At 53.5% G+C, this 15,969-nt stretch overlaps 1 protein-coding gene across 4 annotated transcripts in view; it reads right to left on the minus strand.

Moving 5' to 3' along the window:
- MSI2 (musashi RNA binding protein 2) overlaps positions 1-15,969 on the minus strand; it is a 386,854-nt gene that overhangs the window by 57,004 nt on the left and 313,881 nt on the right. For all 4 annotated transcript variants that reach the window (XM_061176841.1, XM_061176843.1, XM_061176842.1 and 1 more), the window contains exon 8: positions 13,981-14,063. In XM_061176841.1, the coding sequence (XP_061032824.1) occupies positions 13,981-14,063 (83 nt within the window). The remainder of the gene's footprint in view (positions 1-13,980; positions 14,064-15,969) is intronic.

A 15,969-nucleotide genomic window follows, 5' to 3' on the forward strand; every position in this document is an offset into this window, starting at 1 on the left:
ACTTTGTTCTTTACTTCCATTATGCATTCTATTGTTGTTGTTTATTCCTCCAATTTTTTTGCTTCGAGCATTACTGTTGCAAGCGAGGTGGGGTGATTCACAAGAAATAAATTCATCAGAATTGGGTCTTTTCTATTTCTCTCATAAGCCCAGAGCTGACACTGTGCTCCTGGACTCCAGATCCCATCCCTGGGACTCAAGAAGCAGGCTGAGAAGCCTCATTTGCAAGAGGCTGCCCGAGCCTGGGGAGACGGGTGTGCTCTGCAGAGTCAGACAGAGGCAGACAGATAATTACCTAACGCCAACACCGGGATCTGGAATAATACGCTAACCAGCTCACTTCCTAATAGCCCTATCGGTGACAATCTACTGCATTGTCTTATGAAAACCTGCTGCCTGTTTCTAGGCAACCTGATCAACGAAAATTTCAGGTTTATACAATTTTCATTTAGGAAACATAAAGGTTAACTGACTGTAATGCGAGTATTTTAAACAAACCCACCTCCTCTTCCTCTCACAGAACAGGGCTGGCAGCTCTGTTGAATTCTGCTCTGTCTGGGCTGGCGATGTTTCGGGCAGCACCGGCTGCGTGAGTTCTGTCAACCCCTCGCCGTGTCAACAGTGAGTGCTCCTGGAGGCCAGGGGCCGTGGCACACGCTCTCTCTGGGGGACCCCCGCACGTCCCGGGCACTTGAGTGACAGGCGAAGGCAGCAGTCGCACTAGGGTGCCTGGCCTGGCCTGGCTGGCACGGAAGGCTTCTCGAAAGACTTCTCAGGACCAGAAGGCCTGCCCCCAGCCCTCACTACCTTTGATGATCTCATATGAAGAAAGCACACAAAGGGGAAAAGAGGCATAGCTTTTCTCTCCCTGGATCCTGAGTCCTTGCAGGGGGCCTGGGGCTTGCTGAGGATGAAACTCTGTCCTTCGCCCATCAGACTGTGAGTTCTCAGGGCAGGGATCAGGGTCTGCTTCTACTTCCTGGTCCCTCAGTGAGGTTCCATACAGAGCACGGATTGACCTACATGCTCCTTCAGGGAGACCCGGTCTACTTGATGCCATGATGCTGAGGAACGCGACGTGCCCAGCAAGCGCTAGGCAGCAGGGGTGCAGAGACACACAAGGCAGGGCCCCATCCAAGGGCCGTCAGTCTATGAAAAGAACAGGGAACGCGACGTGCCCAGCGAGCGCTAGGCAGCGGGGGTGCAGAGACACACAAGGCAGGGCCCCATCCAAGGGCCATCAGTCTATGAAAAGAACAGGTCCTGACTGCCTTGTTCTCCTAACATTAAGGCAAATATTCATCGGTCAACCTGTCCCTTGTCACTTCTGGGCCCGTCAGCCTCTGGCACCTCTTGAGTGAGCCTACATTTGAGTCACCCCCATCCCCGCTCTCCTCCCACTGGGCCCTGGGCAAACCAGAGAACTTGGCAGGAGCACCAGAGTTACAGTCAGAGCCAGAACTCGGGGAACCAGTCCATCTTCACAGCTCCACGCACTCGGTCATCTGGCCACACGCTGTCCCAGTTTTCTATTGCTGTGCAACAAACTCCCCCAAACTTGGTGGCTCTGAGCAATAATTTATCATGCTTCCTGGTGGCTCTGAGTGCGGAGTGGGCCCAGCGGGGCTCTTGCTTGTGGTCGCTCATGTAGCTGCGGTCAGATGATGGCTGGGGCTGGAGCCAGAGGAAGCCTGCCTCAGAGGACAGCCAAGATGCCTTCTTCCCTCCCACGGCGGGCAGCGGACGCTGCTTTGGCTAAGACTGTTCATCGTGGCTTCTCCATGGCACTCGGTCTTCTCCCAGCATGGTGGCTGAGTCCCAAGAGGGAGTGTCTCAAGCATGAGCGTCCCAAGGGACCAAGGCTGAAGCCACCCAGCTTCTTAACTCAGCCTTGGGAGTCACACTGTTTCTTCCATCACCTTCTACTGGTTACACTGGGCCAGCCTGGATTTGGTGTAGGAGGGGGACACTCTCAAGGACATGAATGCTGGGAGGCCTAGGTCATAGGGGCCATCTTTGGAGACTATCGCATGAGATCAGTGGAGAGCAGTGAGCAGACAGGACAGCGGGACCCTTGGTGACGGGCTTGCTGGAGGCAGTGGGTGCTGAGGGCTGCCTTCACCATGGGGCACAAGGCAGGGCACTGAGGCTGCCTTCCCAGGGCAGCCCCAGAGACACTTATCTGGCTCCCCAGGTAAACAGAAGCAAAATAGGAGTGGTTCTCCTGGTGATCAGATCTGCCGCTCCAGCTCTTTCGGCACCGTCCCTTTTACGGTTAGACCCCCTCATTTATGGTAAATGCTCCCCTCCACCCACACCCGAAGTGCTCACTCTCAGGCAGCCCTGGTCGGGGCAGAGTCTGAGGAAGAAACATCTCCGAGGCTTGGGTCTCAGGTCTCCTCAATCAACAGCTCAGACCCCACCTCTGCAGCTTCTCCCCACAGCTGCCATCAGTACTGTTTCAAATGGCAGCTGGAGAAAGTCATCTGGGTGGAGGGACAGAAGATGGAGTGGGAGTTCCATTTGGATCTGTGCTCGTAAGAAGCCTCAGAGGCCACTCGTGACCAGCTGCTCACACCAGGAAGATGAGGTCTCCATTTTCAAGCTTCACGGCTGGCAAAGCCACAAAGGAACCCCACACCGGGGTCCAAATGCCAAGACATGCCAACCCCCCCAAAGCTAGATGGATTTGCTTTAAAATTCCAATCTCCAAATATGCTGCTTTGCTTGGCAAACTGGCCTTGGAGGAGAGGGTGTGGCTTCCCTGTAGCCCACGCAGTGATGGGCTCAGAAGGATGACCTGGCTGAACCCTCTTCAACGACAGGACTTCTAGGCTGGTGGCTGTCCCTCCAGAGGGTGAATCGGAGGCTACTGTGAGGGTGACGTGTGGTCTCTAACCCTCTGTGCAGGCTGCTCGTTGGTGTGGGGTGCCTCCGCCCATCTGGGTCCAAAGCAACTCAGCAAGGAGGTCTGTTTCTAACTTTATATTTAGAAAGAATTTCAAGAGGACAGCACAAAGGACACTGCACACCCCTTATCAGAGTCACCTGTTGTGAACATTTTGTGGCTTCTGCTTTATCATTTGCACACTCTTTGTCTCTGTCTATAACCATGTATTTTCCCCTGAACCATCTGAGAGGAGGCTGCATACATTACGGTTTGCGTTTCCTAAACATAAAGACATTTTCTTACATGAGCACAGTACAATTAGCAACCTCAGGACATTTAGCATCTATAAAATACTTGTATCTAATCTGCCTTCTGTACTCCTATTTTGCCAGTTTACCCAATGATCCCTTTCATAGCAGTATGCCCATCTTGTAGAACAGGAAGCTGAGGCCCACGGACATCATACATGGTGCCTGTGGCCTCAGAACCAGTCTATGTCTGGTGGGGCTGGGTTTGAACCCAGGTCCGCCTGGTGTCACGGCCCAACCAAGGCAGTGGGCCCCGTGCCACCCCCTCTCTAGGGGGGCGATGCTTGGCATTGGCTTTGCAGAAGGCACTGGGACTTCAGCGGGGACAGCTTCCCTGCAGCTACTCTGAGTGGCCGCTCTTGCGCAGCTGGCCCGCAGCCCTTGCTCAGGCAAGCTCCCTGCCGGGCACCTTTTGGAAAAGGCTGGCAGTCTGAGAAGGATGCCACGGTCTGGGAAGTGAAAAGGCTTTTGTTCTTCCTTGGTCTCTACACAAACGGCCCTAGTCAGCACGTGCCCCAGGGCCAGGAGGGAAGCCTGGCCCGGCCTCAGTCTGGGGAAACCCAAGCCCCGCAGCCGTGGCCTTGATTTACCACCCAGGACAAGGAAGATCTGTATGGCCTGAAGAAGCCAGTGTTTGCAGCTTCACTTCTTGCCCCAAACAGGTCATGTTAGAACCATTTACTCCTCTAGGGAGAGAGGGGCCTATTTCAAAGGATAAAATAGATCTCAAAGAGATCAACCTGGACCATGTGGCTGGCAGGAGGGGAGGGGACAGCTGTAGGTCAGGCCTCTCAGGGCGGGTGAGCGCTCGGGGGGGGGGATGGCTTGTGGCTTCTGCTGTGGGCACCATCCTTCTGGGGAGCCTCCCGAAAGACACAGACACCTGACCACCGGCATCTCCTCTGACTCAAGCTGCACCCCCTCCCCAGCCAGGTCCCGGTGGGCTCCAGGCCAGTACTGCCTCTCTGAAGCCCCAAGCTGACCATCTCCTGCAGCCCCCAGGCTCTGAGCGGAAGGGCGATGACACTCAGGTATAAAGATTCTGGGGTCCTTCCCCGAGCCAGCAGCTCCCCAGGCTCTCCAGTGAGGCAGGCGGGGTGAGCTGCACCCCAGAAACCACACACAGCCCCCCACTGTGGTGTCCCCCATCACAGCCTTTCTTCCTCCTGCCCGCTGCTCTCTCTTGCCCTCTCTGCCAGTCACAAGCCTTTCTGGAGACTCCAGGAGGGTGGACCCTTCACGGGGCTCGTGCCCTCAAGGATCCTGCAGAGCAAGACAAAGCCTAGGCAAGCTCCTTGGGGACTGCCCCGACCCGTGCATGGTGCCCAGAGTCGGCCTCAAGAGCACGGCGGCAGCTGCAAATGAAGATGAGGGCCCTTGTCCCACCTTCACTCAGAGTTTCAGGACGGCAGCTGGGTGAGCGCCTGGCCTGAGACACCATCACGCCGGGGGCAGCAACCACACCCTGGAAATCCTGGCAGCCGCCCTGGGAAGACCCAGCCCTTGACTCCAGCGGGAAAGGGCATCCAGCCATCTGGCCATACCTGCGCCTCACCAGTGCCAGCTCTTGTGCCCTCTGCCAATGCGGAGAGGACCCTCAGCCAGGCAAGACCGGCAAGTGAGTGGAAGGGAGGTCCATGTCCCTTCCCCGCCTTCCTCCCTTCCCCAGACATCTCCATCAGACACTGTCCTTGTAGGGAGCAGAGCGGGGCCGAGCACCAGGGGACCCACTTGTATGGATAAGTTGTCTTGTTCCAATGCAAAGGGGTCCTCACAGATAGGGGACCCCCCCCCATGGAGTCTAAGGAAGAGGGGGTTACTGTGCAAACCAAAAGGGAAATGCCAGCCTGGGAAGTGAAGGAGGCCAGCAGAAACATCTACCTTCAAAGGACACACACTTGCTACAGGTAGCCCAGACCCATTCGTGACAAGCACTGAGAGTCCCACCAGACATAGAATCTTGACTCCCCTCTCCGGTCAGCAGAATCACTCTGGAGAAGAAGGAACATATTGTTTATTGAGCACTCCCCATATGCAAGGCATAGTCACGACATCCTCGTGTGTGTGTAAGTCTCTGTGTATACATGTATTATATAATGTAGAATATATGTCATGACACATACATGTAATGCACATAAAGCAGAGCGCCTGGCACACAGAAGTCCTCCAAGAATGCCCAGTGTTCTCAACACCCTCACTAATCGACTCCCCATTTCCTCCGTGAGTTGGCCTGACTCACCCCATGGTTAGAGTAGAAAAGGAAACTGAGGCTTCGAAGAAGGATTTGTCCAAGGTCACAAAGCCAGATAATGACACAGCTAGGATTCAATCCTAGGTCCTCCAATTCAAAACCCCTGTCCCCACCTCTCGGCCTCTGGCCAGCCCTTCCCTACCTCCCTCTATCCACCCCTCAAGGCCCATTCGGAAGTTGTTCCTCCCACAAGGCCATCCCCGATCCTAGTTCCAGAATTAATTTCCCCACCACTTCCGGGACTAATTTCATCCACTGTTTCCTCTGCTCAGTATTTTATTAAAATCAGCGATTTTAAAATCAGCGAAGTGAAAGCAGTCATAAACCAATACCATTAGCACCTCCTATTCAGCAGGCAGGGCTGGGTGGGGACACAGATGAATTCAGGATGTAGCTCACAGTCTGGGCAAGGAGTAGAGAGGAGCTGGTCCCTAACCCTGTCCAGAGACACGTGCCCAGTGTCCACCGCAGCCTCCAAGGGGTGCCCAGTTCCAAGGGGGCATTGTCCTGCAGCCTAACCTAGAGGCTAAGGTCCCTGGTTTCATCTCTGCTCCACTGCCAGCTCTGAGCTGGGACCAGCTGCCTGACTTCTCTGTGCCTCAATTTTCTCATCTGTATAACAGAGTAACAGCAGTGCCCACACCACAGGGCTGCAGTGAGCTAAGAAATTAAACTAGCTAATCTTATAAGTGCTCGCGCCGGATAAAGTTAGCTGGGTCACACCTGACTGTCCTCCACATGGAGCCTAGGTGCGAGCCTTTCAAGGTGATAAAGCCAGTTCACATCTGCGCTTAAAACGTAAATCCCAAAGCCTGGGGAGCACAGCGGAAGGGAGAAAGTGGCCGCCACCCCGCAGGCTGGGAGATCTGGCATGCCGCCACTAACTTTCTCCCTGACCTCCCCAACCTGCTGGCCGGATAGGCCCGTCTTCCTGCTTTCATCAGCAAGGTGTGCTGAGGGAGCTTCCCAGGTTGCACTATTTGGGGAAAAAGCTGATGGTGGCAGCAGCAGCTGTTTTTTTTTTTTTTTTATTTCTGGGAACCTGCAAGGGCATTTCAAGGTGAAAAGAAACCTCATCCTCCAGCAGGTGCCCAAATTCTGCCACAAGCTGGGTGTTTATCCCAGTCTCTGGTGGGCTTTGCCAGAGACCCTGCCTAGGCCTAATTTCATTTCTCAATTCAAAAGAAAATAAAATAAAAGGGCAGCTTGGGCATCGGCTCACACGTCCCTGGGAAGTCGGACAGGGCAGGTGAGTGCAGTCAAAGGAAGAACAAGCCCCAGAGAAGGGGAGCAGAGCAGCCTCTTCCAGGCATCTCCAGGCCCCCTCCCGACCCTGTACCCCCTGGGAGGCAGAGGTAGCACACATGGAAAGGCCCAGAGGCCTTCGGCACTGAGATACTGAGAAGGATGCTCCGCTCTCCCCAACCCCCCTGCAATGACCTCACCAGAGGACAGATGAAGGGCAAACGAGCCAGAGCTCAGGCAATGGGGAGGCCACCTCCCTGCAGGCCAAATTACTTCTGCCTAAAGAGCAACAGACATTTACCACCCAACCATCGCAGCCCTCCCCGCTGCCTCCCCCCACTTCCCTCAACACAGAGATACCGCTGCTCGCACAACAGAGGTGGTACAAACAGCTGATACACAAACGGCACGTGTGGATGGGTGCGCACGCGTGCGCGATGGGGGGTGGGCGGGGGAAGGCCCTCTCCCTCTCCCACGTAAACATGAGATTCATTTATTAAGTGCCTCTCTGGCGTTTCCTTTTTTTTTTTTTTGCCTTCATCCTGCTTGTTTAATGTTACATTTGACATTCTCATTTTATAAATGGCAACAGAAGCAGAATGGATGGCTAAAATTAGCTTACGAGTGAGAATGACGCTACAAATAGGATGGTGAACACAGAAGCCTAGTTAATTCCACCCACATTACCTCCCCCTCCCCATGCCCCCCACTTTTGGGCTGGTGCCCAACTGAGCTCTCAGGCCTCAGGCTGAGGAGGGGCAGCTGGAGGGAGGGGAAGCGTGCTGGGTCACTGGGGCACCCTGCCGGGGTCAGCACTCACCCCAGCCTGGGGCCTCCGCGGACCACCTGACCCAGCACCACAGCCCCGAGTCCAAGAGGCCAACCCAGGACTCTCCTGCTCTCTCGTCCTCCTGCCCCCTCCCACCCAGAAGCCCCCGTTCTGGGGGTTAATCCCCCAACTGTGCCCCAGCTGAAGGTGGCAGGCCTGAGATCCCACCAGGCTTTGACCTTAGAAGTGGGGTTTTTGTAACCTCTCCAAAGGATGATTAAGCGGAAATGTCCGAGTCAGCTTCTCTGGGACCTAGAAAATCCCATCTGCGGGGGCCCCTTCTGCTCTGCTCTGCAGGCTGTGTGCCTTCCCCTCTCCTGCGGGACCCCGCCCCCCCGGCCCCCTGGGCCAAAGCATCAAGAGTACCCACCCTCACCCCCTCCTGCCCTGGAGACTCAGGTCCCAGACCTGCCCAGGTCTGCACACCTGCATTTTACTGACTTGTAATCTGTCCAGGACCGCCTTACCTTATGATTACATCTTTGTTCAATATAATGATTCTAAGAATAATGATAGTGATGATGATGATAATGATAGTAAGAAGACTTATCACTTTGATCGAGCATGCTATGGTCTGGTAAAACCCTTCACAAGTCCTAATTCCAGCAGTCTCCATGGTAGGTGACACATTACCTGTCTTACAGAGAGGAGGGCCGAAGCACAGAAGCCGAGTAACTTGCCCAAGGTCACAATGAGTAGCAATTAGTGGCTGCATTGTGGGGCATGCAGCAGTGAGGGGTTCGTGGCACCACTGTCGGGAAGGCCTCTTGGATTGACAGCACTCCATTCTGAACGTTCCTTCACTCCCCACCTGCTCAGTGCTTGGAGCCCTCTAAGAATGAAGGCGCTGCTACTTTCCGCAGGCTGCTACCCCAAACCCTGGCACCTATTTGCTGTCCCCGCCCCCCCGTCCCCCCGTTCCCCCCCACCCCGCCAACTAGTAAAACGCTGACTCGATAGTAATGAACCTCGGTGACCACTTGGCTGAGAGCCTTTCCTTGGGCCCACTGAGATGAGCAGACCGCCTGCTCTGAGCTGTATCAGTTTAGGTCAGGAGTTGAAAACTACGGCCCACAGGCCAAATCCAGTAGCCACTTACTTTTGTAAATAAGGTTTTATTTCAACATAGCCATGCCCATCATTTACACGCCATTCGTGGCTGCTTTTTGCCCTATGATGGCAGAGTCGAGCAGTTGTGACAGAGACGTAGAGCCTTTGAGGCTTAATATATTTACTATCTGGCCCTTTACAAAAAAATTGTTGGTGCCTGGCTTAGGCCAAATGCAGGAAACTTGCAGTTACTAAGGAGGTTTTCAGGAAGGCCTATTCCTTCAAGGCTACCAGATTATACACCCGACAACAGAGCAGGCCAAGACCTCCCAGGGCCAGAAACTGAACCAGCACTTCCTATAAGCTGCCAAAGGCAGTGGCCATCATCCGTCCCATCTTTCGGAGGAGGAAACAGGTACAGACAGGTGGGGTACTTGCTGGGTCACAGGATAACCAGTGGTAGGTCTGGGATTCAGGCTTGGGCAAGTCCTGGGTGCTTCTAAATGACCCGGCAGGTCCTAACTTGGGGACAAGGACATGCGACATCACTCAAGGATCCAGCCCATCACCCACTGGATGAGCCTCACACACCTGCAGTCAACGCTCCGAGACCCAAGTCAGAGGGGAGGCCCCGACACTGAGAGCTTCCTTGGGAGGACATCTGGTCTCTGAACACACACGGAGTGTGCAGTGGTGCCAAGAGTCCCAGACTGGCCTGGTGATCCCGGGCCAGGCCAGCTCAGCTGGCTGCATGCTCTTCGGGCCTTAGGCCCCTCACTCCCGAGTTCTTTCCTTCTGACACTGGATGGATGATTTATGACCCAACCCCCCACGTTATCTCATTAGCAGTGATCCTCGCCAGTGCATTCAGACTTTAATGTGCATACAAATCACTGCGGATTTGTCAAAATACAGATTCTGATTCAGTACATCTGGGGTGGGGCCTGACACTCTGCATTCCTAACAAGCTTGCCAACTGCTTAGCAATTTTCATAAATTGGATCAACTTAAAGGAACAAGGAAAGGACTTCTTAAAGGAATTCTATAGTAATCCTTATATAAAGCAAATAAAAACTCATCCTTATATTTACCAGTCAAATCAATCCAGGTTTTTCAATGATGAGGTTTGTCTAAGGTGGCAGCAGGGTAGAGTGGGAAGGACCCAGGGCTGGAGCCAGAATGACACAGGTTCAAATCCCTGCTCTACCCTTAGAGCCATGGACTGTGGAAGTCCCTTCACGGCCCTGAGCTCTACTGTCCCCCTCTCTACAATGGGACAATGACCGCGTGCATGTAAGCTGCTGGCACAGTGCCTGGTGACCGCCGATGTCCTGCTGTGGATCACAAGTGCCCCTGCCTGGCCCCTTTCTAAATGCACCCCGAGCTCTCAGGCGGTGAGGCGGGCGTCGCCTCCGACTCCTTGGAGATGGGGGCTGAGCCAGGCCTCTGAGGGGCCTGGCAGGTCTCTGTCAATTCCCACCTGCCTCCCAGCAGCGCCGGGAGGCCCTGGGAGGCTGTGCTGGTGACTAATCAGGCAAGTGTCCCCGCTGCTTCAATCAGGGCCCGCGGCGGGAGGGACGTGTCATTACTGCACCAGCGCCGGCTCGCTGAGTGTCCGGGGAGGAGCCCCCTCGGGACGGTCACCAGGCGGCCCTGCGTGCGCATCCGTGTGTTTACTGTAAGGAGCCATGGTTGCGCTGTGCTCTGACTGTGCCAGGTCGGAGGACAGGGCTGAGTCTCATCGGTCCGGCCCTGAGCTCCGGTGGCAGCCTGCTGCCCCCGTGCCCCTTGCTCACCTGCCTCTGGGGGGTGGGGGAGATGCCTGTGGCCGACAGGGACCCCTTAGAAGCTTGGCCCTTCTTCCCAGCCGGGAATCCGGCCCCGAGCGAGCCTGTGTCCTTTGCCCTTCTCTTAGGAGAACTTGGAACCACCCAGGCGGCAGCATGGCTGACTGGGAGGGGTGGTCAGTGGCCTTGGAAGGCTGTAGCCCAGTGAGATGACCCTTCAGGTCTCTTTCAGCCTGGAGAACGGGGAACAGCCTACTGGGTACAAATGGTGAGCTCTGGACCTTAGCTTTCTGGGCTTGAAATCTGTTGCTGCCACTCGCTGGCCATGTGGCTCTGAGCAAGCTGCCTAACTTCTCTCTCTGCCTCACCTTGCTGATCAGTCAAATGGGGATGATAATTAGTACCTACATCAGATGTGGGTGATAGTCAAATGACATACATAAAGCAAGCACTCAGCAAAGCACGGAGTTAGCTCTCAAAAATACTGGCTGTTCGTGGGATCTCGTGTGGGAGCACCAGGTGGGGCTCTCTGCCCATCCCCCTGCCACCACCGCCACGGAGGCGGCCTCTACGCTGGCGGTGGGGGTGTGTCAGTTCCTGCGGTCCGGCTTCCCCGCTCCTCTGCAGCCAGAAGCATTCGTGCCTGCTGCTGGCGGTCCTGGATGTCAGGGAAGGGCCCTCATTTTAACAAATGTCCAGGAGATTCACCAACCAAATTAGATGGGAAATGGTTCTGGGAATGATAATGTGCCTCACTGTCACGTGGTCCCTCACCCAATCCTTTATTCGTTACACAATTATTTGTACAGGGCCTACTGAGTGCCAGGCACACGAGGACTGGGTTAAGGACCAGAAGAGCTGGATTCGAGTCCTATCTTTGTGACTCATCATCAGTGAGACCTCTCCTCTCTCTGAACATGAGAAAATGGTAGCTCCAAGGACTCTGTGGGGACGGAGGGGGGGTGGTCCCCGCAGCTCTCCGTTCCTGCCCAATTCACAGAGAGACTGTGAGGCTTCCGGGAGATCTGTCTTTACAGTTTCGAACCACAGTCCGGTTTACACAACACTCCTACGTACATTCTCACAACCGCCCCTGTTTCTGCTTGGCAGCCTCTGAGTTCTCAGTCTTTCCGATCTCTCATTTGAATTCTGTCCATAGCACAGTTTAAATTCATTTCCTTTTCTTTGGGCCTCAGAAGTAGAAACCAGTATCACAGAATCCAAAGCAATTCAGGGTTCGGGCTTCTCTACCGATGCGCTTCAAATTCCACCCTTCGGAAGAGGGGAGCTTGCCGGAGAAGTCCTTTCATCGATGGTGATGTGGACCATGGCAAGAGCTAACGTTTATCAAGCCTGACCCTGTGCTTTTGCTTGTGGTATCTCCTCCAGGCCCCAGCCACCCCACGAGGTGGTCATCACAGGCCCTGTGACCAGCAGTGACCCGCTGCTGCTGTCTCCCAGCACCTCTAAGTTCCCCTTTAGGGCTTGTACCTGGTGGGGGTGGGCTGGGCGCCTGCAGTGATGCCTCCATGGGCTTCTGTGCTCTTGACCACTCCACCCCCAACCCATCCCTCTTGCCTGCTTCCATTTCGGCTTCTTCTCTTAAAAACAACTACCAGCCCCAAATTCGAAAGAAAACAGAAACCTCACGCTTTGCACACAGTTCCCTGCACCTGCCATAGTCGGCCTCCACCTGAGTGGAAAAGAAGGTGACAAGTGTGAAAGACTGGGGACAATGGCTGCAAACCTCTCTGCCTTCAGGCCAGCCCACCGGTTACCTTTCTGGGGCTGAAACTCTTACGTTCTGATTGTCCCCCACGTCATCTGGGGATTCGCCTCCCCACTTCCAAGCTCCAACAATCGTCTGTACAGTTCACCTGGCAGCCAATACCTCAAGGCCTGTGCTCCTTCACTATCTGGGTGGCCCTGGGGCATATCCCCTGGGCCTCTGTTTCCCCACGGGAACAGTGGGGAGAAGAAAGCCCTTTCCCACTTTGTGTCTCAGGCTCGTTGCCAAGCCAGTCAACAGTGAAGGGCCGCACATATGCATTTGTGGCAGCACAGCGAGGCCTCTTGCCAATCTACACCGGGCCTTCCCGATGAACCGTTACGTTAAGTCCTGCCAGGACAGGCATGGAGGCTGCCAGCGCCCTGGGCTGCCCCCTCCACTCCCCGCTGCCCAGGCAGCCCTCAGTGGAGTCCGTCAATAGCTGGCCTGGCTAGGAGAGACAAGGTCTCCGGGCACTGGAAGCAGGTTTCCTTTTAAGCCTCCTGTCTCTCTAGACCTGGGTTATTCCTACACACTTATCTCCCCTGTACCATTTTAATGCCTGAGCTGACGCCTCCATACCACAGAACGCAAAGAAATAGTATTTTCATTTCAGATGCAGATGATGGCTAGGAACAATACGAACAATATTATTTTAGTGCCCTGGGAAAAAATTAGCGAGTCAAATATTGAATCAGGCCTGTAGCACCACACGCTAAGCAGATTACTTTGATCTTATCCATGCTGAAAGCTCTATTATTTAATTTAAAGTCAGTGAACACATATCGGACCAATATACAACATGTATGTGAATGCATGTTTCAGAAGCAAAGGAATGTTTTGACTAAAGGAAGAAAATATCAAAGTTACAGCTGCAAGTGAACACAAATTTGCCCTCCCTCTTCTCTTGGGGCTGGAGGTTCTGCTGGCCAACCAAAATGTTTTGGTTCTCAAGGACCTGCTTATGGCTCCGGAAACACCTGCTGAGCTCCCATTTTTTCTGGAACCAACAAGGAAGGGGTTTCTCACCCACCTACTCAATTTGAAGAAGGGAGTTTGAGACTGCAAGCAGGCATGCATGAGCTGCACATGGTATGGCGCCCTCTGGTGGCCATTCCTCTGGGAGGCCTGCTGGCCCCCCAAACTTCAATGATCCAACCCCCTCCCTGTTGAGGGTGCCCCGCCCAGAAAAGGGACTTTAAAGGGCCAAAAGGAGGCCAAAGCGGCTAATCATGAGGGTAAAACTATCTAGCTGATCGGAAGGGAAGAGCGTTAATTACCCAGCAGGGCCCAAAGAGAGAGAGAATCTTATGAAGATAAAACTTCATATATAAGATAGACCCCCTCAAAAGCCAATCTAAACAGCAGATGCATACCCTAAGCCAGGGGTCAGCAAATTACAACCTGCAGGTCAAATCTGCCCCCCGCTCCCCCGCTACCGCTTTTGTAGAGCCCAAGAGTTAGGAATGATTTTTTACATTTTTAAATGGCAATCAATCAATCAATAAAAATTTGTGACATGTGAAAATTACATGAGATTTCAATTTCAGTGTCCCTAAACAAAGCTTTATTGAAACACAGCCCTGCTTATTCATGTATATATTGTGTGTGGATGTTTTGTAGCTGGACAGTCAGTTGTATGGCCGGCAAAGCTGAAAATATATCCTATTTGGCCCTTTACAGAAAAAGCTTCTCAACTCCTGCCATTCACAGAGCTGAACTGTTAGTCTGGTCCCTACGCCCACCCTGCCCACCTTCTAGCATGACCAGGCTGCAGCAGTCTGCAGGACAAGGGGTGTATATGGGGGAAGGGAGGCATCATCACATTTCAGCGCAACCCCTACCAACTTACCATTTTATTATTGATTTCATGGAAATGAATCTCACAGACTTTCTCCACAACGTCTTCATTCTCAAAAGTGACAAAGCCAAACCCTAAAGGAAAAAGGAGGGGAAAAAGACAGAGAGGAGAGGTGAGTTCAGTTCCCTTTGGCCCGCACGTCTTTCTTTGATGTCCTGTGGTGGTGACAGGTTCCTGGGATGAGGGCAGATGGATCCCTGGGAAGCGCCTCCAGCTTGAGGAAACGATTTCTAATTTGTACAGAGCACCCTTCCAACAGTGAGGAAAAGTTAATGATTTCACCCCCCAGGCGGCGGGCGCCTGTGGTTTACATTTGCCCGGAAGCAAACAAGAAATTTACTTGTCTGTTATTTCCAAGGGTCAGAGCCTGCGGCTCATGGCAGGAGGCAGGCGGGTGGGGGACGACCATGGAGGATCACCGCGGGGCCACACTTGCCCTTTCCGCGATTGAATGGCCAGCCCTTGGGTCGGCCTCCAGACGGAGGCGGTTATTTGTCCTTTTCTTCCTGAATTACTTCCTCTAATACCTCATCAGGACATCCTGAGGCCTGGAAGAAACTATTAAAAGTTTCAGGCCTCTGTTCTGCGTAGGCATTCTTTTTCTAGTGCTGCTTCAAAAGCGCTGTGGATTTGGGGCAGTTTAAGACTGTTTGATGCCTGCTGTCAGCCCGTCAGCTATGCACTGTATTTACTCGGCTGGAGACCGGCTTTGCTAGACAAGCTGCACTGAAGAATTTTGGCAGGCGCCCGCTGCTCAGCATCCTGAGTGCCTCTCGCTACCCTCCTGCCCCTTGCTTTCTTCTCCTCTCGCCCCCGACTGGGTTCCAGCACGCTGCCCCATCTGTGACCCCACTCGGTAAGCACCGCTTTGACACACAGACCCACTCACAGGATGGCACCCTGCCTCGGATGAAACAGGATGAAACGCAGCTGCAGTGAACACATGCAGGAGCACAGACAGCCTGAGGGGGAGGCAGCAGACCTGGGTTCCAGTTGTGACTTTGCATCGAACTTATGTGTCATCCTGAGAAGCCCCTTCCCCCCTGAGCCTTAAGGTTTGAGACTGGACTCTGGGTCCCCCGTCAGGTCACAACCCAAATCTCTGCTATGGACTGAATGTTTGTGTTCCCCCAAATTCATATATTGAAATCCTACGCTAACGTGATGGTGTTAGGAGGTGGGCCTTTGGGGGGACATTTAGGTCATGAGGGTGGAGGCCTCATGAATGGGATTAGTGCCCTTATACAAGACATGAGAGAGCCTGCTTTCTCTGCCCTCTGCCATAGGAGGATACAATAAGACAGCCGTTTGTAAACCAGGAAGAGGGCCTTCACCAAAAACCTGACCATGCTGGCACCCTGATCTTGGACTTCAAGCCTCCAGAACTGTGAGAAATAAATTTCTGTTGTTTGTAAGCCTCCCAGTCTATGGTACTTTGTAATAGCAGCTCCACTGACCAAGATACTATCTTCCGCAAAGATATGAGCCTGACCGAACACAAGTCTGGGCACACCGACCAGGAATACAAAAATCAGAACGGCTCTTTTTGTATTATGATAATTAGTGCTTCCTGTCAATGAATACAAATACAGATGCTCCATTTTTAAGCTTTTGTGTCTATTCTGGGCCCCAGAAATCCCAGGTGGGGAGAGAATCTCTCAAGACACTCTTTTCTCCAACCTCCAACTCTACCACCCCAACCTTCTAAGGAACAGCAGGGAATAGGGAGCTGAGGGCACTGCACACCTATATTACAGCTCCTGCAGGATCTAGAAGATTCCTCAGGAAAGGAATGGAAAAGGCCACTCCCTGCTCTCAAACAATTTCCAGTAAAACAGAGGGCTAGGATCACCACAGAATCGGCAATCACGATCCTTATGATGATATGTAATTTATTACCACACACCAAATACCAGGTTGGTATTCCCAGCCTACACAGTCCATGCCCAGCCCACTACAGACATGTAAGGCTGGAGGTCA

Source organism: Eubalaena glacialis, chromosome 19 (assembly GCF_028564815.1).
Source record: "Eubalaena glacialis isolate mEubGla1 chromosome 19, mEubGla1.1.hap2.+ XY, whole genome shotgun sequence".
Lineage (NCBI taxonomy): Eukaryota > Metazoa > Chordata > Mammalia > Artiodactyla > Balaenidae > Eubalaena > Eubalaena glacialis.